Source organism: Leucoraja erinacea, chromosome 25 (genome assembly GCF_028641065.1).
Source record: "Leucoraja erinacea ecotype New England chromosome 25, Leri_hhj_1, whole genome shotgun sequence".
Classification (NCBI taxonomy): domain Eukaryota; kingdom Metazoa; phylum Chordata; class Chondrichthyes; order Rajiformes; family Rajidae; genus Leucoraja; species Leucoraja erinaceus.
Genome location: NC_073401.1, coordinates 18,530,858 through 18,554,162, shown reverse-complemented (window position 1 = coordinate 18,554,162; position 23,305 = coordinate 18,530,858). Strand labels below are relative to the sequence as shown.

Here is a 23,305-nt window from a genome sequence, read left to right as displayed (position 1 = left end):
TTTAATTATTTGATATATATGTTTTTTTTTGTTAAATAATTTTTGGACAGTTTTGAAACACCAATCAAATAATTATTTGACCAGCGCTTGTCTTCTATGGAGAAGTCTCTCCAGATATCAATGCTTGTTCAATAGAAGAAACATGTAAACTTGCATTTTTGCGAACTGCAGGTTTTCACAATGTCGAATCATCTATGGGTAGTTGGGGTGAGAGACAGAAATTACTCAGTAATCCCATAAAACAGTGTGATCTCTGTATGAGACTGCCCATACCTCAAAACTGATCAGCAGTCTGATCAATTCTGAGAGAATAGTGGGTTAAAACGAGGGAGTTGATCTTGAAGTGAAATTGTAAGTATGATGTGGATGCTTGAGGAGGTGGCTGGTGTGGTGTGATGATACAGGGGGAGAAGAATGGAAAGGAAAATATCGGTGCTTAAAATACACCCCCGTTACATGGGTATCATGTTGTACTGATTCCACGTGTATGTGTGAGATTTATTTTATGTATCCAAGAAGAGGTAGTTGAGGCAGATACAATAACAAAAAAATCAAAGACATTTGGACAGGTACATGAATAGGAAAGGTTTTCAGGGATATGGGCCAAACACAAGCAATAGGGTCTAACATACATTGCCCTCCATAATGTTTGGGACAAAGACCTATCATTTATTTAATTGCCTCTACTCCACAATTTAAGATTTGTAATAGAAAACAAATCACACGTGGTTAAAGTGCACATTGTCAGATTTTATTAAAGGGTATTTTAATAAATTTTGGTTTCACCATGTAGAAATTACAGCTGTGTTGATACATAGTCCCCCCCATTTCACGGCACCATAATGTTTGGGACACATGGTTTCACAAGTGTTTGTAATTGCTCAAGTGTGTTTGATTGCCTCCTTGATGCAGGTATAAGAGATCTCTGGGCACCTAGTCTTTCCTCTGGTCTTTCTATCACCTTTGGAAACTTTTATTGCTGTTTATCAACATGAGGACCAAAGTTGTGCCAATGAAAGTCAAAGAAGCCATTATGAGACTGAGAAACAAGAATAAAATTGTTAGAGACATCGGCCAAACCTTAGGCTTACTAAAATCAACTGTTTGGAACATCATTAAGAGGAAATAGAGCACTGGTGAGCTTACTAATCTCAAAGGGACTGGCAGGCCAAGGAAGACCTCCACAGCTGATGACAGAGGAACTCTCTCTATAATAAAGAAAAATCCCCAAACACCTGTCCGGCAAATCAGAAACATTCTTCAGGAGTCAGGTGTGGATTTGTCACTGACCACTGCCCGCAGATGACTTCATGAACAGAAATACCGAGGCTACTCTGCAAGATGCAAACCACTGGTTAGCCGCAAAAATAGGATGGACAGGTTACAATTTGTCAAGAAATGCTTAAAAGAGCAACCACAGTTCTGGAAAGAGGTCTTGTGGACAGATGAGATGAAGATGAACTTATATCAGAGTGATGGCAAGAGCAAAGTATGGAGGAAAGAAGGAACTGCCCAAGATCCAAAGCATGCCACCTCATCTGAGAAACATGGTGTTGGGGGTGTGATGGCCTGGGCATGTATGGCTGCTGAAAGTACTGGCTCACTTATCTTCATTGATGATACAACTGCTGATGGTAGTAGCATAATGAATTCTGAAGTGTATAGACACATCCGATGTGCTCAAGTTCAAACAAATGCCTCATTGGCCGGCGGTTCATTCCATAGCAAGACAATGATCCCAAACAACAATATTGTGCTCTCATTGTGCTAAAGCAACAAAGGAGTTTTTCAAAACTAAAAATCGGTCAATTCTTGAATGGCCCATTCAATCACCCGATCTGAACCCAATTGAGCATGCCTTTTTATATGCTGAAGACAAAACTGAAGGGGACTAGCCCCCAAAACAAACATAAGCTAAAGATTGCTGCAATACAGGTGTGGCAGAGAAGACACCCAGCAACTGGTGATATCCATGAATCGCAGACTTCAAGCAGTCGTTGCATGCAAAGGATATGCTACAAAATACTAAACATGACTACTTTAATTTACATGACATTGCTGTGTCCCAAACATTATGGTGCCCTGAAATTGGGGGACTATGTATAAACACAGCTATAATTTCTGCATGGTGAAAACAAAATGTATAAAAATGGCCTTTATTAAAATCTGACAATGTGCGATTTTTTTTCTATTACAAATTTCAAATTGTGGAGTACAGAGGCAAATAAATAAATGATGGGTCTTTGTCCCAAACATTATGGAGGGCACTGCAGAAGACGCATCTCGATCAGCATGGACAAGTTGGGTCAAAGGCCTGTTTCCATGCTGTATGACTACCATTCAATGTTTGAACTCATGTGGTCTTGCTACACATTAACATAGTAGGTGGTAGAGTGATTGTTCAATTTTATGCCAAATCCCAATGTTGGCTTAGAGCTTTCATTCTTGTGAAAATGACATGAAAGAATGCTTGTGATGTTGGGCCATGAAGAACATATAAGTCTGTCAACTGGCCTAGAAAATAGATTCCTTGAGTAATCAGGAAGACTATAATGCTGTGTTGATTGCTCACTTATTGAATTTAAATGAATCAACTGTGCATGCTATTAAAAGTGTTAAAATTTAGAGACTGTGTGAAATCAACAACTCCAATGAATCTTAAGTGTTGTTAGTGACAAGAGTTCTTCATTTAGCTATGGTTGAAAAACTGCTTAACCTTTGGGATCAAAGAACTGATCGGTATTGATGTATCAGTGATTAATGATATTGCAATCATAATTGTTGCTCGGTATCACCCATGTGACTTGAGTGAAGGAAAATGTAATGAACCAAGCTCTTCACTGTTGGGGGAGATTAACTGTACAGATTGTTCAGCACAGTGAGAAATTACAAGACAAATTGGGATCTGTGGATAGTAATAATGCAATATTAAGCCTGAGCTTATAGAATGTATTAACGATAAAAGCTACAAACCTGCTTGAATTTCAACTGTAATCAAACAGTTTTTTTTTTACAAGAAAGTGGACAATACAACTTTCTGAACTAACGAACAAACTGCATGTACTTACTTAAGGGGACTTTGCGTGCAAATCCCTTTTGCTGTGCAGAGCTAAGGATCCACATGCAGTAAAGAGCATAAGCAAGAAATATTGGCCAATGGTGAGGCATTCCGGGAAGAACAGCCAGATCATGTTTTTGTGGACTGGCTGCAGAACTCATTTTGGAGAATGGAAATGAAGGAATGCATTGTGAGAAAGGATCTCCCACTCAGAGATTTACTCACATTGACCAAGTACCAACTCGCAACTCAGAGTCATTGTTGATTCTTACATTTCTGATATGTTTTTGGCTCCCAATATGAAGTACTACCTATGGACCAGGCTGTAATTAAGATTTCTAAGTCATTTTTTTCCACCTGGAGGCTCTACAGACAACCATGGGAGCAATTGCCAAAAGAAGGGTTAAGAGTCTGATTGTTTTGGAAAAATACAATTTTTTCAGACTGTGCAGCATCATCTAGGAAATATCTCAGAAAGCTAAGAAAGAAGTGTAGGGGAGCTCTTATGCCCTGCCCCACATTTACTTTTCAATCAGTGCCACTCAAAACGCTTGCTTATCACATTTCGGCTTGTGGGTGCTTTCTTTGCGTGACTGTCGGATTTGCTTATTTTAAAACATTATGTAAAACAAATTTGGGTGAGGCAGCATCTATGGAGGGAAGGAATTGCCGATGTTTCTGGTTGAGATCCTTCTTCAGCACGAAACATCGGTAATTCCTTCTCTCGATAGATGCTGCTTCACCTGCTAAGTTTCTCCAGAATATTGTGTCCACCTTCGATTTTACCAGCACCTGCAGTTCTTTCTTAAACATGTAAAACAAATTAATTGGCTCTGAAGTACTTTAAGAATGCGAAAGATCCTAGGTATATCAACCTTTTTAGCTTTGTTGATTTTCACAGTATTCTCAAACCCAGACAATCTAAAATGCATTGGAACAATTGGGAAGAATGTGATTCGGATCCATTCCATTTACACTGGAAGGCTAAACTTCAATGGTGTTTAATTGTTTTCCTTTCCTCTTCCAGAATGTGGAATTACCAGATTATTTCTCTGTGGAGTTGAAGTCTCTTTTGGAAGGTCTGTTACAGCGAGATGTTGCCAAGAGACTGGGATGCCTAGGACGAGGGTAGGTTGTAGTTTTATGCTTTATGTAAAGGAGCATATTGGAGACCAGTAGCAGAATGTGTGAAGGATGTGCTCTCTGAAGGGTCGAATACTTTAAATAGTAGGCAGTGACTGTAGGTTTGTGACTCAGATCGCTTGAAAGCTGGAATACTTATCCCACAGTGCAAAATGTTAAAGTTTATGTTCTTTTTGTTAAACGAAAGCCAATTAATATATGCTTATGAAGATTGTCTTGCCAATATATTTTACCAGATTTCAACAAGGCTGCGATAAAGGAACTTGTTCGTTAAGTTAAGCACGCAATGTGATAAAGTTGAATTTGCCACCATTGCATTTCCGCATGAAAGTGTTTTCCTCAATAAATGTTTGTTACTTGGATATGAAATTGGTTGACGAATATAAACAGAAACATTCTGACGGTTGAGCAGTGGGATGGTTTATTTGGGTCTTGTTTTGGTTAACATCTTCATGAAAGATTTGAATATAGGAGTAGAATGAAGACTAAAGAAAGTGCAATGCAACTCCTGGCATCAATGCACAGTTAACTGCTGAAATACAGGAATTGGTGTCAGTGATTTCTGCACAGGATGCAATTTTTCATTGCAGGTCCTCCTCTGCTGACTCGTGTAGAAGCCCGTACGGGGATGGATTTGCAGGCTGCTGCAGGGCTGCAGGCATCTTCTGACCCGTGGGAACTTGGTTCACAGCAATATCCGAATGTTTATTAAATGCTCTGGTTTAACTACATGTTGTCCTTGGTTAGCTCATGTTTTTATTTAAATACATTGCCGGGGGCACGTTTCTTAGTTGCGGGTTACGAACAATTCTCAGGAATGAAAATCTTTCGTAATCTGGGAAGCACCTGTATTCCCAGATTCGATTAGTTATTTGATGTTAACCAACTTTTTTACATTCATCTTCCATTTTTATGATGTCAATTTAATTTTGCTTCTGTAAAATGATTGTAAAGTTAATCCATGGCTTTCACTTTGTGGCTTTTAGTTTAGTTCAGTTAAGTTTAGAGATACAGCACGGAAACAGGCCCTTCGTCCCACCGAATGTGAGCCGATCAGCGATCCTCGCACATTAACACTATTCCACACAGACTAGGGACAATTTACAATTTTACCAAGCCAAATAACCTACAAACATGTACGACTTTGGAGTGTAGAGGAAATAGGAGCTCCCGGGGGAAACCCACGCAGGTCACGGGGAGAACATACAAACACCCCACAGACAAGCACCCTTAGTCAGGATTGAACCCTAGTCGTTGGTGCTGTATGGCAGCAATGCTACCACTATGCCACTGTGCCGCCCACCTGTGTTTTATAATATGATTAAGGATTTGCTTCCTCTAGCAAAGGCACTAGATTGAGAGTTAAATTAGTAAAGGAAATTGACCCCAGAGAGCCCGCAATCTTTTTGGCAGCTTTTTCTGAAGTCAATAATAAGATTCAGTGATTTGCCACTGAACTCAAAAGTTGCCCATTATGTAATGTTCCATGAGTGGTCAGTAATTAAATTTTTGAGGAAGATTGAGAAAATATATTATTTTGTTGCATTCATAATTCTCACGTCCATGTCTTTTTTGAAGGATCATCCCTTCTTGCATGCTTCCAAATGTTGTCAGAAGTGATGTTCTTTGGAATTCTGGAAGTGAAATGTGCACTGTATTTGATTGTCAAAGTTAATTGTGTTGAGATTGTGTTGCTGAAATCCAGGATTGATGTTGGTTTCATGCTGCCCCTTGCCAAGTGTAATCTTACCACCTTGTTCATTGGCAATGCTGCTGAGGAATAAGGTTAATGGAACCATGTTGTTGTAGCATTGGTATCTTTTTGCTTAATGTGAAGGCTACTGATAAACCTTTCACTAAATCACTAGGTGTCATGTGTTCTATATCAAGGCTATTGAAGAAACGTTATTGTTCAATGTCAGGGGTCCTGCTGAAATCGTGTTGCTGAGTACCAGTGACACTGATGGTAGGGTTAATTATAACGTCATAATACCTGGCCACAAGATAATCAATTATTTTGCTTGTTGAGATATTTTTTAGATGTACATTATCTTTGTAATTGATGGTATCATATTACTCAGTACCTGTGCTAGTGACAATATCCTATTGCTTTGATGACAGTGTCAGTGATACTGTTATGTTCAATGCCATGTTATTGATAAAAACCTGTTGCTCGACATAAGTTATACTAATTGTTGTTGGTCACTACCAATTATAAAACCATGTCACTTACTAAGGCACCTGTTAATGTCAGATGCTGGCTGTGCTGGGATTATTTTGTTGCTCAGTGTTAATGATTATTTCTCCCCGGATAATCAGTGTAAATTATCATATTTTGTTTATTTTCTAGGGTTAATGATCCTATTGCATTTCAGTGTCAGAGCAAATGATGATATTTTGTTGCTAAAATGTCAACAATACTAATAATCTGCCTGACTTAATGATTCCCTGCCTCTGAACCCCAGGGTTCCTGATTATATCTTGATGCACAGTTCTTAGTTATTACTTTTTGTTGCTCAATGCCAGAGTTACTAATTATGTCTTCTTGCTCAGTGCCAGGTTTAATGATTGCATCTTATTACTTCATCCCAGGTGTAATAATCCATTTTTGCCCTGTACTTTATTTTTGATATATTTTGCATGCTGCCAGGGGTACTGATGTCAGGATCAGTTGAGAAGGTACACCCTGTGAGTGCGAGAATCTCATGTGATAAATTGTCAAGTGAGAGTCAGCTGGGTAATGGTGTCCATTTTTGGCCAACACAATCCAGAAGTGATGACAGGTCCTTGGAGAGGCCATGAATAATAACAGGGACTAATTATTTTAATTATCCAGAGAGACTGGAATTGTTCTCTTAAAAACATAGGAGATAGCAGATGACTTAATGGAGATGTTCAAACTTAAAACATTTTTTGAGAGGAAAAAAGTATTGTCATGATGGTTGGAACCACAAATTTGAGGTTATTGGAGAACAAAAACATTTTTTTTTTTATACAGAGAATTATTATGATCTGGAATTCACAGCCTGAAAAAGTGATGAAAGCTGATTCAATATACAACATTTACAATAATATTGAAAGCATAATTGGAAATGTGCACGCTTTTGGTTAAAATGCAGAGAATTTGGTTGGATTTGTCTTTGACAGAGATGGCAGCGGCATGATGGACAATCACTATGTCCTTTGCTAGAATTCTGTGATGCTGTTGCTCAGTTTCAAGATTAAATATTGCTTCCTAGCACAAGGGTTAATGATGACATTTGATTGTTCAGTGCCAAGATTAAATATTTTATTGACAGTTCTATGTTTGTTCATGCTAGGGTTATCAAACCTAATGCAAGGGTCAATTTTTGTTCAACTTTAGGGTTACATTATACTTTTTGTCTCCTTAGTGCTGTGGAAGTGAAAGAACATCCTTTTTTTAAAGGGATTGATTGGCAACAAGTCTACTTGCAGAAGGTGAGAACTGGCTCATTGTTATGTTTCTTTCGAAACGTAAATGAAGTAAGAATTTATGAAGTATCGCTGTATTTTGAATCATTATTGCACCTTGAGTGGTGAGTGCCAACTGCATCAGTAAGAACAATTAGATTTTGTGCTACATTATTTTAAATCCTGTCTTCTGTTTCGCAAATTATATCATCCAGTTTTCATTTCTTGTCCCCAGTACTAGAATATTTACAGGCCAGTTTCTTGGATCTGATCAATGAGTCTCCAAGCCATGTATTCTTGTAAGACCAAACTATTGTAAGATACCACTTGAACCTACAACATTTGCAACAGATTACAATTATCTCCACACATTACATCATCACGTGCAACTATGTTTTTTGTTACAGTAAAGACATATCAACATGTTCCAAAACATGTCCAAAACTGTGCATGTATGGACCAGAGAGCTGAATAATAATACTGTGTTACAATTTATTTTATTCCTCATCATGACTCTGCCTTGGCATAAGATGGTGACGTCAAAAATGAATTCCCACATACCATTACTGGTCACTCTTTTCAGAAGTGAGTCTGGTGCATGAACCACATGGAGTCTCAGAGGAACAATCAAACTTCTCTGTTCTGACTCACAATTATGGTTAACACGTTACAATGTGTTTCATTTTTATTGAGTTCCGTTTCTGTCAGTAAATTGAAGATTTCTCACTGTCCTAGCTAATGGTGTAGAGTAGAGTCATGCATGGAAATAGGCCCTTCAGCCCAACTTATCAAGCATCATGATTCTGTCTATGACACTGAACCTATTTCTAAGCATGACCTTAATTTCACAAACTCTTCCCACCACCGGGAGCGATGTTACAGTCAATAAAAATACACGTGCCAAATATCATGGTACACACTATTGTGCTCAACTGTCTTTATCTTTCTGTTTCCAGTATGTGCCTCCACTTATTCCTCCCCGGGGAGAGGTGAATGCAGCTGATGCATTTGATATAGGATCATTTGATGAAGAAGACACAAAGGGCATTAAGGTATTGCCTGCAAGTTCAGAACAGTTCTCTAAAAGTTGCTCTTGGACTCTTAGAAAAAATGTGAATGCTTGTAAAATGTGAAGTGCCAACGGAATAAATGGCGCTCAATAATAATCAGTTGCTAGTGGTGCTTTTGAAGTGGTTGGTACAGGTGTCTTTCCTGTAACCAGTTGATGCGGGTAGCTGCTTTGTAATGAGAGGTGCTTGAACAGTCACTATGCAGCTGCACCGTGTGGGTGGCACCTGTATTATCAGAAAGTGGTGACAATTTGCAACGTCCCTCAGTTGTTAACCATACACAGAGCACAGAACCAAGCTTTTTGGCCCATCTTATCCATGCCAATCAAGTTTAAAGCTGAGCTAGTCCCATTTGCTTATGTTTGGCCCATATCCCTCCAAAACCTCTCCTACCCACGTATGTCTCAATGTTCTTTAAACATCACCATTTTACCCATTTCTGCAGCTTCCTCTGGCAGCTCGTTCCATATACACACCATTCTCTCCGTGAAGATATTGCCCCTCGGGTCTCTTTTAAATCTGTTCACACCTTAGTGAAAGAAAGACAAATATTGTGCTGATTTTTAAAAGAATGTTCAACAGAACGTGCTTTCAGATGGCACTCCTACAGAATTATAAAGTAAACAATCCAGTGCATTACAGAGTAATATGCTGAACAAAGTACAATACTGTATATCGACAGAAGTTAAAAAGGAAATGCGAATATGGTTCTTATCAAACAAAATTCACAGATTTAAATTAATAACGTATAGCATGGGAGCTTCATTAAACCTTTAATCGCATTCATAGCAAAAAATGTCTGCACCAGAGTCAACCTATGTTAATAATGGTTTCTTAATCCTCTTTAATTTTTGTTGCTGCACTTTTTTCCTTTCGGTTCTTATTTTCCCTTACCCTTTCACCATTTTCTCTTCACCCCTCCTTGTGTTATCTTCCTCTTTCGTGCTCTCTCCATCCATCCATATATTTTCTTCACTGTCTCTCCGGTCTTCTGTTTTTGGCTTATCTCAATTCTTGCTCTCTCTATTGTGCACATCTCTTCTTCTCTTCTCCATCTTCTACTTTTCCCGCCCTGCATTTCTTAATTCTCCCTCACAGCTGTTGGATAGTGATCAGGAGCTCTATAAAAACTTTCCTCTGGTGATATCGGAACGCTGGCAACAGGAGGTGGCGGAAACTGTGTACGATGCGGTCAATAGTGACACTGATAAAAACGAGATCAGAAAGAGAGCAAAGAATAAGATGCTTGGTCACGAGGAAGGTAGGAAAGTTGTTTTCAATATCTGATAGATCATAAATCAATTTCTATTGCATTGTAAAATAATTGAAAATGCTACAAAGTACTCAGTGCGACATTCTAAATGTTGATGACTTTCTACTAATGCACACAAACTGCTGTATATTTCCTGAATTTCACACTATCATTTAATGGGATTTTTTTTTAATTTTTTTAATTTTAAATTTCTCATGCATGCTCCAAGACTCATGCCAGGAGGATTGAAATTGCATGTTAGTGTTCATTAGAATTCAGTTTTAATGTTTCCACATTTATAAAATATCAAGCTTCTTCCATCGTTTGATGCTTTCCACAGATACATTTTGGGGCCAAGAATTACAGATTCAATCTACTCTTTGTGTGAAGAAGTGATTTCTAAATTACCACAAATGGCCAGGCTCTAAATATTGTATATTGGACCTGCTCACAGTTACAGTGATGTATCTTTATCGGCTTAACACTCCTTCATTCATTAGAATTCATCTTGAACATATCAATTTTGTTTTCCATTGAAACTCTGTTGCCTAGTGCCAAAGGCACTCCAGCAAAGAAAGAATAAAGATATCAGTATGCCCTTTTGGTCACATCAGACTATACTAGATTCATAGAAGGAGGAAGACACCATTTAGATAGGGCAAAGTGAAAGAACCAAGTAAAAAAGTGATTAGGAAATCTCAAATCAAGTCAAGTGAGTTAATTGTCATGTGTCCCAGATAGGACAATTAAATTATTGCTTGCTGCAGCACAACAGAATATTGTAAGCATAAATACAGAACAGTTCAGTGTGTCTATATAGCATAGACCATATGTATACACATAAATAAGCAGATAAAGTGCAATAGGCTCTTATAGTTCAGAGTCTGTTTGTTGGCGAGTTTAATAGCCTGATGGCTGTGGGGAAGAAGCTGTTCCTGAACCTGGATGTACCAGGTTTCAGGCTCCTGTACCTGCTGCCCGATGGTAGCGGAGAGATGAGTGCGTGGCCAGGGTGGTGTGGGTCCTTGATGATGTTGTCAGCCTTTTTGAGGCAACGACTGCGATAGATCCCTTTGATGGTGAGGAGGTCAGAGCTAATGATGGACTGGGCAGTGGTCACAACTCTCTGCATTCTTTTCCGTTCCTGAATACTCAAGTTGCCAAACAAAGCCACGATGCAACCAGTCAGCATGCTCTCTACTGTGTACCTGTAGAAGCTCGAGAGAGTCCTCTTTGACATACCTACTCTCTGTAATCTTCTCAGGAAGTAGAGGCTTTCTTTATAATTGCATCAGTGCGCTGGGACCAGCAAAGATCTTCGGAAATATGCACGACCAGGAATTTGAAGTTCTTGACCCTTTCCACCATCGTCGATATAAACGGGGTTGTGGGTCCCTATCCTACCACTTCCAAAGTCCACAATAAGTTCCTTGGTTTTGCTGGTGTTGAGAGCTAGGTTATTGTGCTGGCATCATTTGGTCAATCGGTCGATCTCATTTCTATACTCTGACTCGTCACCATCAGTGATTCGTCCCACAACAGTGGTGTCGTCGGCGACACAGTCATCTTCGGATGTATGTAAATTAGTGTTTAATGTTTGGACTATTGAAGTGTTGTGGAAATCGTAATCGCTGGGGAAAATGTAATTGAAACCAACATTAGGATCAACCATAATCCTACTGAATGGTGGAGTCTTAAGTGTTGTCATGATCTATCCTGATAGTGTTGTAAGTTCTAAGACCTGGACTAATATCATCTTTTATATGCAGATTATGCCCTGGGGAAAGACTGCATCATGCATGGTTATATGCTGAAATTAGGAAACCCTTTCCTGACACAGTGGCAACGTCGTTATTTCTATCTTTTTCCAAATCGGCTGGAATGGAGAGGAGAAGGCGAGTCACGGGTAAGCACGTTTGCCTGACAGAAATTAGGAAATTGTTTGTGATCAGGCATATGATTATCCAGATTGCGACAAAAGAATGGAAGTTTTATCAAGATTAATGCTTCATTCAGGATATTTGAGTATTAAATGTAAAGAGCACTGAGGTTCGATAGAGCTCTTAAAGATAACGAAGTCAAGGGATATACAAGATACAAGATACAAGATACATTTAATTGTCATTTGGACCCCTTGAGGTCCAAACGAAATGCCGTTTCTGCAGCCATACATTACAAACAAATAGACCCAAGACACAACACAACATAATTTACATAAACATCCATCACATCATTGTGATGGAAGGCAAAAAACACTTATCTCTCCACTGCACTCTCCCCCCCCACGATGTCAGGGTCAAAGTCAAAGCCCCTGGCTGGCGATGGTGATTGTCCCGCGGCCATTAAAGCCACGCCGGGTGATGCGAGGTCGCACACCGGGTCTTGCTGTTAGAGCCCCCGGCGTGCGCTCGCAGAGTCCCGAGGCCATTCCAAGCCTCGCGGGGTGGTGCTGTAAAGGCCCCGCTCCAGGAGCTCTTCGACCCCGCAACTCGGGCGGGAGAAGTCGCCGTTGCGAGAGCCCTGAAAAGCGGTCTCCCTCCAGGGACCCGCGGGCTCCCGGTGCCGCCGTCCGCCAGACCCGCAGTTGGAGCCTCCGACTCTCCGGTAGCAGCAGCAGCAGCAGCATCAGCGCTCCTCCACCGCTCCACCCGCTCCGGACTCGGCCTGCCCCACGACGGTGAGGTGAGTCGTCGGCACCAGAGTCCCCGGCTTCTTCCTGTTGTAGGCCGCTCCTCGTTGCGGCCCCAACGACAACGGAAACCCGACGAAAAAAGGTCGGGTCTCCAGTGCAGGGAGAGATTTAAAAAGTTTCCCCCCCCCCTCCCTCCCCTCCCCCCCCACCCCCCCACACACACACACACACCCCAACAAAAAATAACAAAAACTACATTAAAACACAGACAAAAAATAATAAACCGCGGACAGACTGCAGAGGCCGCTGCTGACGAGAGTCGCGCCGCCCACCGGGGAGAAGGCAGGAGCAGGGTACTGACTGTGGATGATCAGCCATGATCACAGTGAATGGCGGTGCTGGCTCGAAGGGCCGAATGACCTACTCCTGCACCTATTGTCTATTGTCTATTAGGAAAGTTGAGCTTCTGTTTATCTGGTTTAAGAGTGTTTCTCAAAAATAGAGGAAGGACGGCAAAAGTGAGAACTCACATCTTGTATTATTAGAATAATTGATCACAAATAACTGAAAACAATGATACATGAATGATAGGTCAATGGCTAGTGGGGTATTAATTACATGCTGCAGCTCCCCTTCATTTATTTTGTTTTCAACTTATTGAAGAATTTAAATCAAAATGGTAGACACACAGAAAGTGCACAAACAGAATTGTGTTGGTAAGTGTAATGACTTCATTGCGAAACAGTTTTTCTAATGACATGACCTGTTCCTCATTGTGACATTTCCCTTTAGTTGTGTGATGTAATTCTGTGTGGTGAATTATCAGGCCATAAAGATCAAAAGTTACTGCATGGCTAATTTTGAGTTTCTTGCTATCTTACATTTTACAGATTTGTGCATATTGGTTCAAAGAGGTATTAATTTTATGAATCAAATTGGCTGAATTAATATTAGCATCTCGCTTTATTCATGGGATAAGGAAAGACAGCATAACAGATGGGCACATGGATAGGTCTCCTTTCCATCTCGGACGACTGTTCCCATTACTTTTTTTTTATATCAAAGCATATTTTTAGTCCCTCAGAGGCAGACTGCAACTTTGAAATCTGCCAGGACAACGTGTTATATATTTTTCACATTATTATCAATAAAATTGTAAATGCAGAAGATCATTCCACACGTATTTGTTCAATGACTGAAATATTTCCACATTTCAGCATTAGTTAGTTAAAAAAGATCCAAAGGATTCGTGTTCGCTGTTCCATTCAGAAATCTATACCACGTATTGAGGAAATATTTCAATTTAACAATTCTGAATTTACTATTTACTGTTTCGCTTGTCCAATAGTTGACGGAGAAGTGTGCATTTTGGGAAGTTGAACTAAGGCAGGACCTACACAGTCACCCTGTTATAGGAAAGATGTTGTAAAGCTGGGAAGGGTGCAGAGAAGATTTACGAAGTGTTGCCAGGACTTGAGGGCCTGAGCTTTCATGAGAATTTGAACAGGCTAGAACTTTATTCCTTGGAACGTTGATGAGGGGATCTTATAGAGGCATATATGATCACGAGTGCAATAGATACTGTAAATACACAGTAGTCTTTTACCTAGCGGAATCAAGAACCAGAGGACATAGGTTTAAGATGAGGGCTGCCTCCCTTGTTCCATTTGCAGGCGGTCGAGTGCACCCTATCGGTCAAGTTGAGTAATGCTGCTGTCTTAACTCGCGTGTCCACAACCTGGATTTCTATGTGGTTCGTGAAAATGTGCCGTCTCTGCTGGGTGTCAACGCATGTCAAGACATGGGTCTGATTGCTTTCAGCCCTTCTGTTTGTCATCTGACTACAGACCGTGACTTTAACCATCAAATCCTGACACAATACAAAATTTTGGTTGCCGATAAGCTGGGCAGGTTGCCTGTCAAGTTTACGATTACCATTGACCCTGAGGCAATTCCAGTTGTTCGTCCAGCTCATAAGATTCTCCACGCTATGCGGGACTGTGTTCAAGGTGAACTCAACAGAATGGTGTCTCTAGGTGTGATTGCTCCCATCGCTGACCGCTCGGATTGGTTTTCCACTATGGGCGTGGGTACCAAGAAGAATAAAGATGAGATACGGATTTTAATCAACCCAAAGGACTTGCAGCAATTAAACGACCCCACTATCCCATGCGCACTGTGGATGAGGTTGCTACGCAGATGGCTGAGGCAACTGTATTCATGGTGCTAGATGCCAAGAGTTCATTCTGGCAGATTTCCCTGGAACACAACTCCTCGAAGTTAACTACTTTCAACACTCCGTTCGGGCGTTATTGATTTCTTTGCATGCCCTTTGGAATAAGTTCTACTAGTGAAGTATTTCAACAAGCTATGGAGCAGTTGTTTGCAGGCTACCCATGCTCAATCGTAGTGGATGACATCCTCACTGCAGCACGAACAGTCAAAGAACACTATGCCAATCTGATGAAGGTCTTGGACCGTGTCAAGGCCATTAATCTCAAGCTGAACCCTCAAAAATGCAAATTCATGGTGGATGAGGTGAAATACATTGGCCATGTATTTACCAAAGACGGCCTAAAAACTGATCCAGCGAAAACCAGTGCTTTCAACGAGCTGCCAGCACTCACAGACGTGCTACGTTTGCAGAGATTCCTTGGCATGGTTAACTACTTGAGCAAATTCTTTCCGGGTTTCAGCGAAATATCAGCCCCACTGCACCAGCTTACACACAAAGACACAGCTTGGACCTGGCACGAGCAACAACAGATGGTGTTCGACACGCTTAAGCAGCAGATGTCTTGTGCTCCTACTCTTGCTTACTTTGACCCTAAACTACCGGTCACACTGACTTGTGACGCCTCACAACATGGACTAGGCGTAGCATATCTTCAAAATGATGGTAACGGCAATAAGCCTGTTGCCTATGCCTCGCGCACCATGACTGACACAGAACAACAGTATGCCAAAATTGAGAAAGAGCTTTTGGCGGTTGCTTTCGCCTGCAAGAAATTCAACGATTTTATCTTTGGACACACGGTCACGATTGAAACTGACCACCAACCTCTGATCAGCATTTTTAACAAACCGATCCACGCCTCTCCAGCATGCCTACAGCGGATGTTGCTGCAACTTCAAAAATGACATTGTTCTGATCCACAAACGCGGTAAGGATATGCACCTGGCTGACACTCTCTCGCGTGCACCCCGGAAGACGTGCGAGGATCCGCCCTCACCGGATGATGTCTTTATTGTAATGGCCGTGTCTTTTATCCCCTTGTTCTGTATTGAGGATTTGGTTGCCAACACTGTTGCTGACAGTTTCAAAAGGTGATGGAAAGCCTGGAGGAAAAACACAGCTGTAATTTCTGCATGCTGAAACCAAAATGTGTAAAAAGACCCTTTAATTCATTCTGAAAATGTGCACTTTAACCACATGTGATTTTTATTCTATTACAAATCTCAAATTGTGGCGTACAGAGGCAAATAAATAAATGATGGGTCCCAAACATTATGGAGAGCACTGTACTTAAAGAGGAATGAATGGGCCTATGAGAGAGATGATGTTGCAGGATCACAGGGCATAAAGACAGGGGATTGGAACTGATGGGATTGCTCTTATGGGAGCCTTAATTGAACCGAGAGACCGAATAGCCTGCTCCTGACTTGTAATATGTTGCAAATACAATTCTTGATCTTTTTGAACAATGTATCACTTCAATAGTAGTGTGTCTATTTTGTCTATATTAAGTTGCCAATATTAAGTTGTTAGGGCGTATCACAGATCCCTGGGATGGCACTTTCTCAAGCGCTTAAGTGAGGCAAAATTCTACTGATAATCTTTAGCTTTAACCTAGTAATAGATTTTATTGTAAAAGAGGATTCAGATAAACATTTGCTTCCCTATTTAACGCCTACTTTTGAAGTTGTGCATGATCTTGCTCTATTTACATAATATGAGTACCTTTGCATTGCTTGGTGACTCTGGCTTTGATTGGGAGCTCACAAGAACAATTGGCTGGTAATAGAAATATCCCTTGGTACACTAAGGACTCTTCTGTAAATGGGCTGTAGGAAAGTATCCGTATTCGGCAATCAAGGTAATTCTGTACCAGATTTAGTTGCTCAGTCAGGCTATGGAATGAGTTTTTGTCTGCAGTTAATGTATTCAGTCCTTAGGTAATGCAGAAAGATCTTTACTCTGCATCCAACGTGTTGTACCTGATCTATCCAGGTCAACAATGAAAAGGTAAAACCATGAAAACATTTTCTGGAATAATAGGAAGCAAAGTGAAAACTGAAATTAATGATCAGTCAGTGCAGTCAAACAGCAATGTGTTTGTGGAACATGGTATTTAACTCAGCCGCGCAGATGCATCATGTCAGTAACAGCTGTCTAGCGTGTACATGCAATAAACGGAATCATTATAAACCTATTTAACACTCTCATATACACATATTTGTGTGCATAATAACAGGCAGATGTTGGGTTCCGTTGAATATAATCCATTGATGTGCATTGTACAGTAAAATATCTATCTAGCTTTTGTTTTAAATTAGTCGCAGCACATAAAACTGTTATTTATCCACAACAGGTCTTTGATTTTGCATTTTCTTTATGCATTTTTACAGAAAATGTTTTGCTTCCTTGGTGTTGAGAGATGTTATTTATTTATTCCAGTCTTCTTATTTTATTATGCATTTTAAATACTTTAAAGGACAGGCACAGGAGTAATGATGCTTATACACATTCTGTGGTTTGATCAATCCCTGCAAGATACCATGCAATTTTGCATATTTTGTATTGATATATTTCAAATAAAGGTTCCATTCTCCTGATAGAAAACATAATATCATCCCTAAGGTGGTATATCTTAATCGTTTTGACCTGTTTGATAATATCAATGTCAGCCCTCACATGTTAGATCATGCACAATCACACAGTGGTGTTTCATTGCCATGGCAATAAACTACTCTAGGAAGGTTGTCTATTTTGATGTGCACCCTCAGATCTATGTGATGCCATTTAAAATATTAAATAAACATTTAAATTTTAACAGAGCTTCATTACAGTGAGTAGATCAGTGCAACAATACCCTATAAAGTGAGATCTAATCAAACAAAGGATTTGTCATGTTATTTTCCATTTAGGATGCCTGGATTATTTATAAAAGACGTAGGCTGGTAAGAACACTACATCAAACTATAGCATCGACCCAGTCTCCCATGCTATAGTTGAAACTTTGGGTGTATTGTGGGGTTGTCATGATTACTTTTAATAACATATAACTATTTTTATTTTCATTTTACATTGTCTTTCTGTCGCTCATTCTTTCCCCTTCAGCTAGTAGCTTAGCTATCGCAAACTTAATTGTTCAAGAAGAGAAATGCTTTTAAATGTTGCATTTTATTATTAGTTTTTTTAACATTCTCTCATCCCTCTTTTAAGAAGCAAGGAGAACAAATTGGGCATTTTCATTGATTTATTTTTCTCCCTTGACGGCCATCCTGTTTAACATATTCAGCCTAGCTGGAAGATTAGCCAAAAAACAATGAAATTCAATCAATTTAATGCTTATGTATCAGGTCACAGGAAGCAGGGTCATACTAGCACAATATATCTTAATTGACAGCCTTCCTGTGTGAATCCTTTTGATAGCCCACCCTGGGTTTGTATGGTTGTCCCTTGTGATCCAATGTGCTAATACTCAAGCATTTCTGTAATGGTTGTTTTTGTGAGGTATTGTTTTCTGATCCAATTTGGAAAGTACAACCTCAAAACCACAATTACATTAGAAAATTAAAGTAGTTGCAGGTGGTGATGCAGTCAGTACCAACATGGGATATGTTTGCAAATTGGACCAGCTAGATGGGATATGAGCAACGTCTGGGACTCTGACACGATAACTTGGCCCTTGGGAATAAAACTACATTGCACCATCCATTTTCATTTATATTCAGATCTATCTTTATTCTTCATTCTTTTCTGCCAATTTTCCTCTGCTTCATCCTCTCCTGATGATCTTGACAGTTTGCTTGCATGATAATTGCTGGCACTTAAAACTTCTGGTAATCTCCAATATTTTTGAAAATTGCAAACTAACATTTCTATGTTGGCCACAACTATTTAAAAGTGCCCACAACATCCAGAATCCCTGCGTCTATCAATTCACCACCAACAGAGACCACAAATCAATAAATAATAAGATCAGATGTGTTCCTTCAAAGACATGGAACTGAAGCCAGGTTTGCTACACTCTGAGCTCAAGCTCAGGCCATTGAATTCTGTGCAGAGCAAGGTTGCCATTTCTTTTCAGTCCTGCTCACTCACACCTAGAATTTTACCTTATCAATAAAAATAGTGATTGAAATGAATTGTACAAGGATGATGGCATTAAATTCTTTGAAGGATGATGAGAGAAGTGATCTGAAAATGCAAGACTAAATTGCAATGGTGCATTGTACATGATCTGTTGAAAAGCTGACCTGCAGAGAATTGAATTCTAAGTCTATCTTTGTCTTGCCAAGATGTGCTGCTTTTTTTTTTACAGTATATGGATAGAGATTTTGTTTTAAATTGAAATGGTTTTCCATGAATTGCGTTTTTGTTTTCAGATCATGAAATTGTTTAAAAGGGATAGTGAAATAAAACAACAGTGTGTTTGATTAGCATTCTAAAACAATGTCTGAATGAGTTCCAAGGTTTTATCATCAAACGATCACTGGATCTCCAATTTAATTAATTCACACATTATTTTCATGGCTCTTCCTTGAAACTAATGTCTTCATTTTTTTTCATTTCTTTTAATTCCTTATTAAGCTTAGAAACATTCATTTAAAAAGATGTTTTATTGATTTTTAGAGGCACGATGTCGATGTTTTCAGAAATGCATCAGAGTAGAAAATCAGGCAAATCATTATTGCCAAAGCCCTAACAAGAGAACGTGTCCAATTCTAAACATAGCATTTTTAAAAGTATGTTGAGACATTAGAAAGAGTTCAGAGGAATTATGCCAGGGAATCAGGGAGCTATGGATGGAGAGGTTAAAGGGAGATTGATGAGAAGTTTTCCAAAAATTCTCAAGAATTTTGATTGAAAGAAGAAATGTTTCCGCTGGTTTGGGAATACAATCACAATCACAATAGTACTTTATTAGCCAAGTATGTTTTGCAACAAATGAGGAATTTCATTTGCCAAGTCAGTCATACAAATAAAAAGCAATGGAACACACTAAATACATTTTACCATAAACATCCACCACAGTGACTCCTCATTCCTCACTGTGATGGAAGGCAAAAAAAAAGTTCAGATCTCTTCCCTTCTTTGCTCTCTCGCGGTCAGGGGCCTTGAGCCCTCCGTTGACGGGACGATCTTGATTCCGCATCGGCGATCGAACCCCGCGTCGGGACTGGTCAAGCCTCTGCTTCGTTGGAGCTCTCAACTAGCCTCTCCAGAGACTGCAAGCTCACGTTGGAGTGATCCCAGGCAAGGGATCGACTCCGATATTAAGTCCCTGCCCAGCGGTGGGGCTCAAATCTGGGCAAATGGATGGGAGGCAATAAAGTCTCAGTTACATTAATAACTAGACTAAGTGGGACCCGTTGGGTCCCAGCATCACACGGGATGGCTGGTCCCCCAACGCAATATTCCACCTCTCCACCAATTCCAATATCGGTGGCCAGTGGAGGGAGGGTGGCTTGCTGGAGCACTAGTATGGGTGTTGTGGGCTGAAGGCATTGGTTTCCAGAGTGCTAGTATGGACATCGTGGGCCGAATGGATTCTTGGGCTGGCGGCTCAGTCACTCAAGCCTGTTGTGCTGGCAGCTCACTCACTTGCGGCTGGTGCGCTGGCAGTTGACTCACGGCTATTCCTTGAAATTCCATTTCAAGCAGGGTGCAAGGCCACCAAATTCAAGTGCAGTTTCTCACCACTTCAAGCAGGGTGCAAGGCCACCAAATTCAAGTGCAGTTTCATACCATTTCAAGCAGGGTGCAAGGCCACTAAAGACAGCGAGTCGTGACCCCTCCCTCCTCCATCTTGCAGAGACTGAGCCACGCTCACACTTCTGGGTTTTATCGTCCCTCCCTTCCACCAGAATGGGCGTGGCCTTCATGGCATGATTGACAGGAGAGAGAATCTCAACATTGTTTAAACACTAATAACTCTTTTATTTTTCATCGATGGGAAAAATCCTCGGCACCTGATGGGCGGAGGGGAGTCTGAGTAAGATGGCCAAAAATCACAGCCGTTCGTGGTAGCGTTTTCTTTCTAAAATCAATACAAAGCGCAAACAGGAAGTGGTCAAGATTAGACTTTTAATTATACAGAAGGCAAGGCAACTTTAATTAGGCAAGGCAACTTTAATTAGGCAAGGCAACTTTAATTAGGCAACACAGCTTTAGCATTTCCAAACGAAAGGCAACACAGCTTTAGCATTTCTAAACCAAAGGCAACACAGCTTTAGCATTTCCAAACCAAATTCAACACAGCTTTAGGATTTCCAAATTAAAGGCAACACAGCTTTAGAATTTCCAAACCAAAGACAACACAGCTTTAGCATTTCCAAACCAAAGGCAACACAGCATCAGCAACACAGCGTTAGCATTTCCAAACTATATTTTCAAACCACATTAAGGGCACTGACTGGTCAGTAAAACCACTCACAGTTTAGTAGACATGTGTTCAGTGTTATTCACAGCTCAGACTGAGAGACGTGACCCTCTCGCTCCCCCATCTTGCAGAGACGGACTGAGGCACTCAACACTTCCGTGTTTTATAGTCTGGAAGGGGCGTGGCCTTCAGGAGAGAGAATCTCAACATTTATTAAAGACTAATAACTTTTATTTTTCATTGATGGGAAAATCCTCTTGTCCTGCGCAGTCACAGACGTAAGTGACAGCGTTTTTTCTAAAATCAATATACAGAACAACAGGAAGTGGTCAAGCTCAGAATTTTAGTAATATAGATAGATAAAAATACAGGTAAAGCTCAGCAGGTCAGGCAGCATGTGTGGAAAGAGAAAACGTTAATATTTCAGGCTTCTGACTCTTGCACAGAACTGGGAAAGAGAGGAAACAAGATAGTTTTTTGGAGTTTAGTTAATGTGTCAGTCAGAGTAGCAATTGGAAGCACAAAATCATCTGCTGCAGCAATGACCATTGATATGAGTGAGCTGGAATCACATTAAGGTTATTCTGGGGGATGATGGCAGATTTCTTCCAAGAAGGGCATCAATGAATAGGTTTTTATGGCCATGTGGATTTATGGGGTTTTTTGGCAGACACTACCATGTTTTTAAATTAATAATGTTTCATTTATTTAAGGATACTGACATTTCCAGCTGTCATGTGAGGTTTGAATTTGTGTTTCTGGATCAGCGGTGTAGAATTCTGACTATTAGTCCAGTACCTTAATCGCTATGGCAATGTCTCCCTTATTCTCTTCATCATCGTGAGAATTTGATCTACTTGGGTAATTACATCATTGCGCAAGGTGTTTGATGTGCTGATGAGGCCAATGCTATTGTTGCACCTGGCCAGATAATGTGGATTGAGGAACTGTCTTACTATTGCTGGCCTGCCTCCATGGAATGTACAACACAAAACTGGTCAGACCAACTAATTCATGCCGGTATTTGTGTTTCACCTGCGCCTCCTCCCAACTTTCCTCATACAAGTCCACTCCTTTCGCCTTTGAATTGTTGTCCATCCTCTCCTTCAATAGATACATAGCTATTCACTGCAAGCGCAGTTTGTAGTAGCAACTTACACATTCACGCCACTCTTCATTTATCTAGTTGATCCTTTCCCTGCAAATAGAAACATTCTCTCTGAAACTTCATCGAAACTTTCCATCATTGCAACCTATTTGCCCAATCTGCAATTTTATTAATTCCGATATAATTCATTACAATCCTCCTCGGTATCAACTATTTCCTTACCTCTTGCAATTTGGAGTCAACTTTAAATTTAGAAATTATGTTGTTAATTCCATTGTTTACACTGTTAATGTGTCCACCCCCCAAATACCATTCCTCACCTCCCGCAATGAATGACTACCCCAGACCTCGACAGCTTTCTGTGATGAAACCAGTAAGCATATCCTTTCCGCTGCTTGTCCCCTGACCACTTTCACTGACCTTATTCAGTAGCCTTTGAAGTATGATGTATTGTACGAAAGACCTGAGGCATTTTGTGAATGTTGTGATTTGTGTGATTTGAACCTTTTGCTCTGCTTGGTTGTTTGATAGGGCTTTATTAAAAGCTCAATCCTGCTATCTTCCTTCTAACCTGGTTGCCACACTATAGGAAGGAAGTAATTAAGCTAGAGAAGGTGCAGAGAAGAATCACAGGAAAGTTGTCTGTACTGCAATGCTTGAGTTATGAAGAGGGATTGGATAGGCTGGAACTATTTTCCCAGGACTAAAGGAGGTTGACCGAGGGAGGTGCTATATTTTGGTTTCTTCAACAGAATATCATGTTTGATATTGAAACTGACACTGTATCCAAAGGTGTTGTTCATTTACATTGTTTGCAAACTCCTTAAAAAATTTCAACTAAATTGGTTAGCCCACCACGGTTGCATTGGATGTTACCTGGTTTCTCCCTCTTAAGTAATGAAATGATTCTAAGCTAGAGCCACAATTCCCAAAAAAGCTGAAGAATTTTGGAAAGTTAGGACTGTTTAATCAGCAATACTTTTGTATATTTATTTCAATAT

General features: G+C 40.2%; 1 protein-coding gene across 1 annotated transcript in view; it reads left to right on the top strand.

Moving 5' to 3' along the window:
• The window catches only part of grk3 (G protein-coupled receptor kinase 3), a 170,730-nt gene that overhangs the window by 141,919 nt on the left and 5,506 nt on the right, over positions 1-23,305 (top strand). Inside the window, exons 15-19 of the mRNA XM_055655888.1 lie at positions 4,086-4,186; positions 7,594-7,660; positions 8,590-8,685; positions 9,802-9,964; positions 11,725-11,861. Of these exons, the coding sequence (XP_055511863.1) occupies positions 4,086-4,186; positions 7,594-7,660; positions 8,590-8,685; positions 9,802-9,964; positions 11,725-11,861 (564 nt within the window). The remainder of the gene's footprint in view (positions 1-4,085; positions 4,187-7,593; positions 7,661-8,589; positions 8,686-9,801; positions 9,965-11,724; positions 11,862-23,305) is intronic.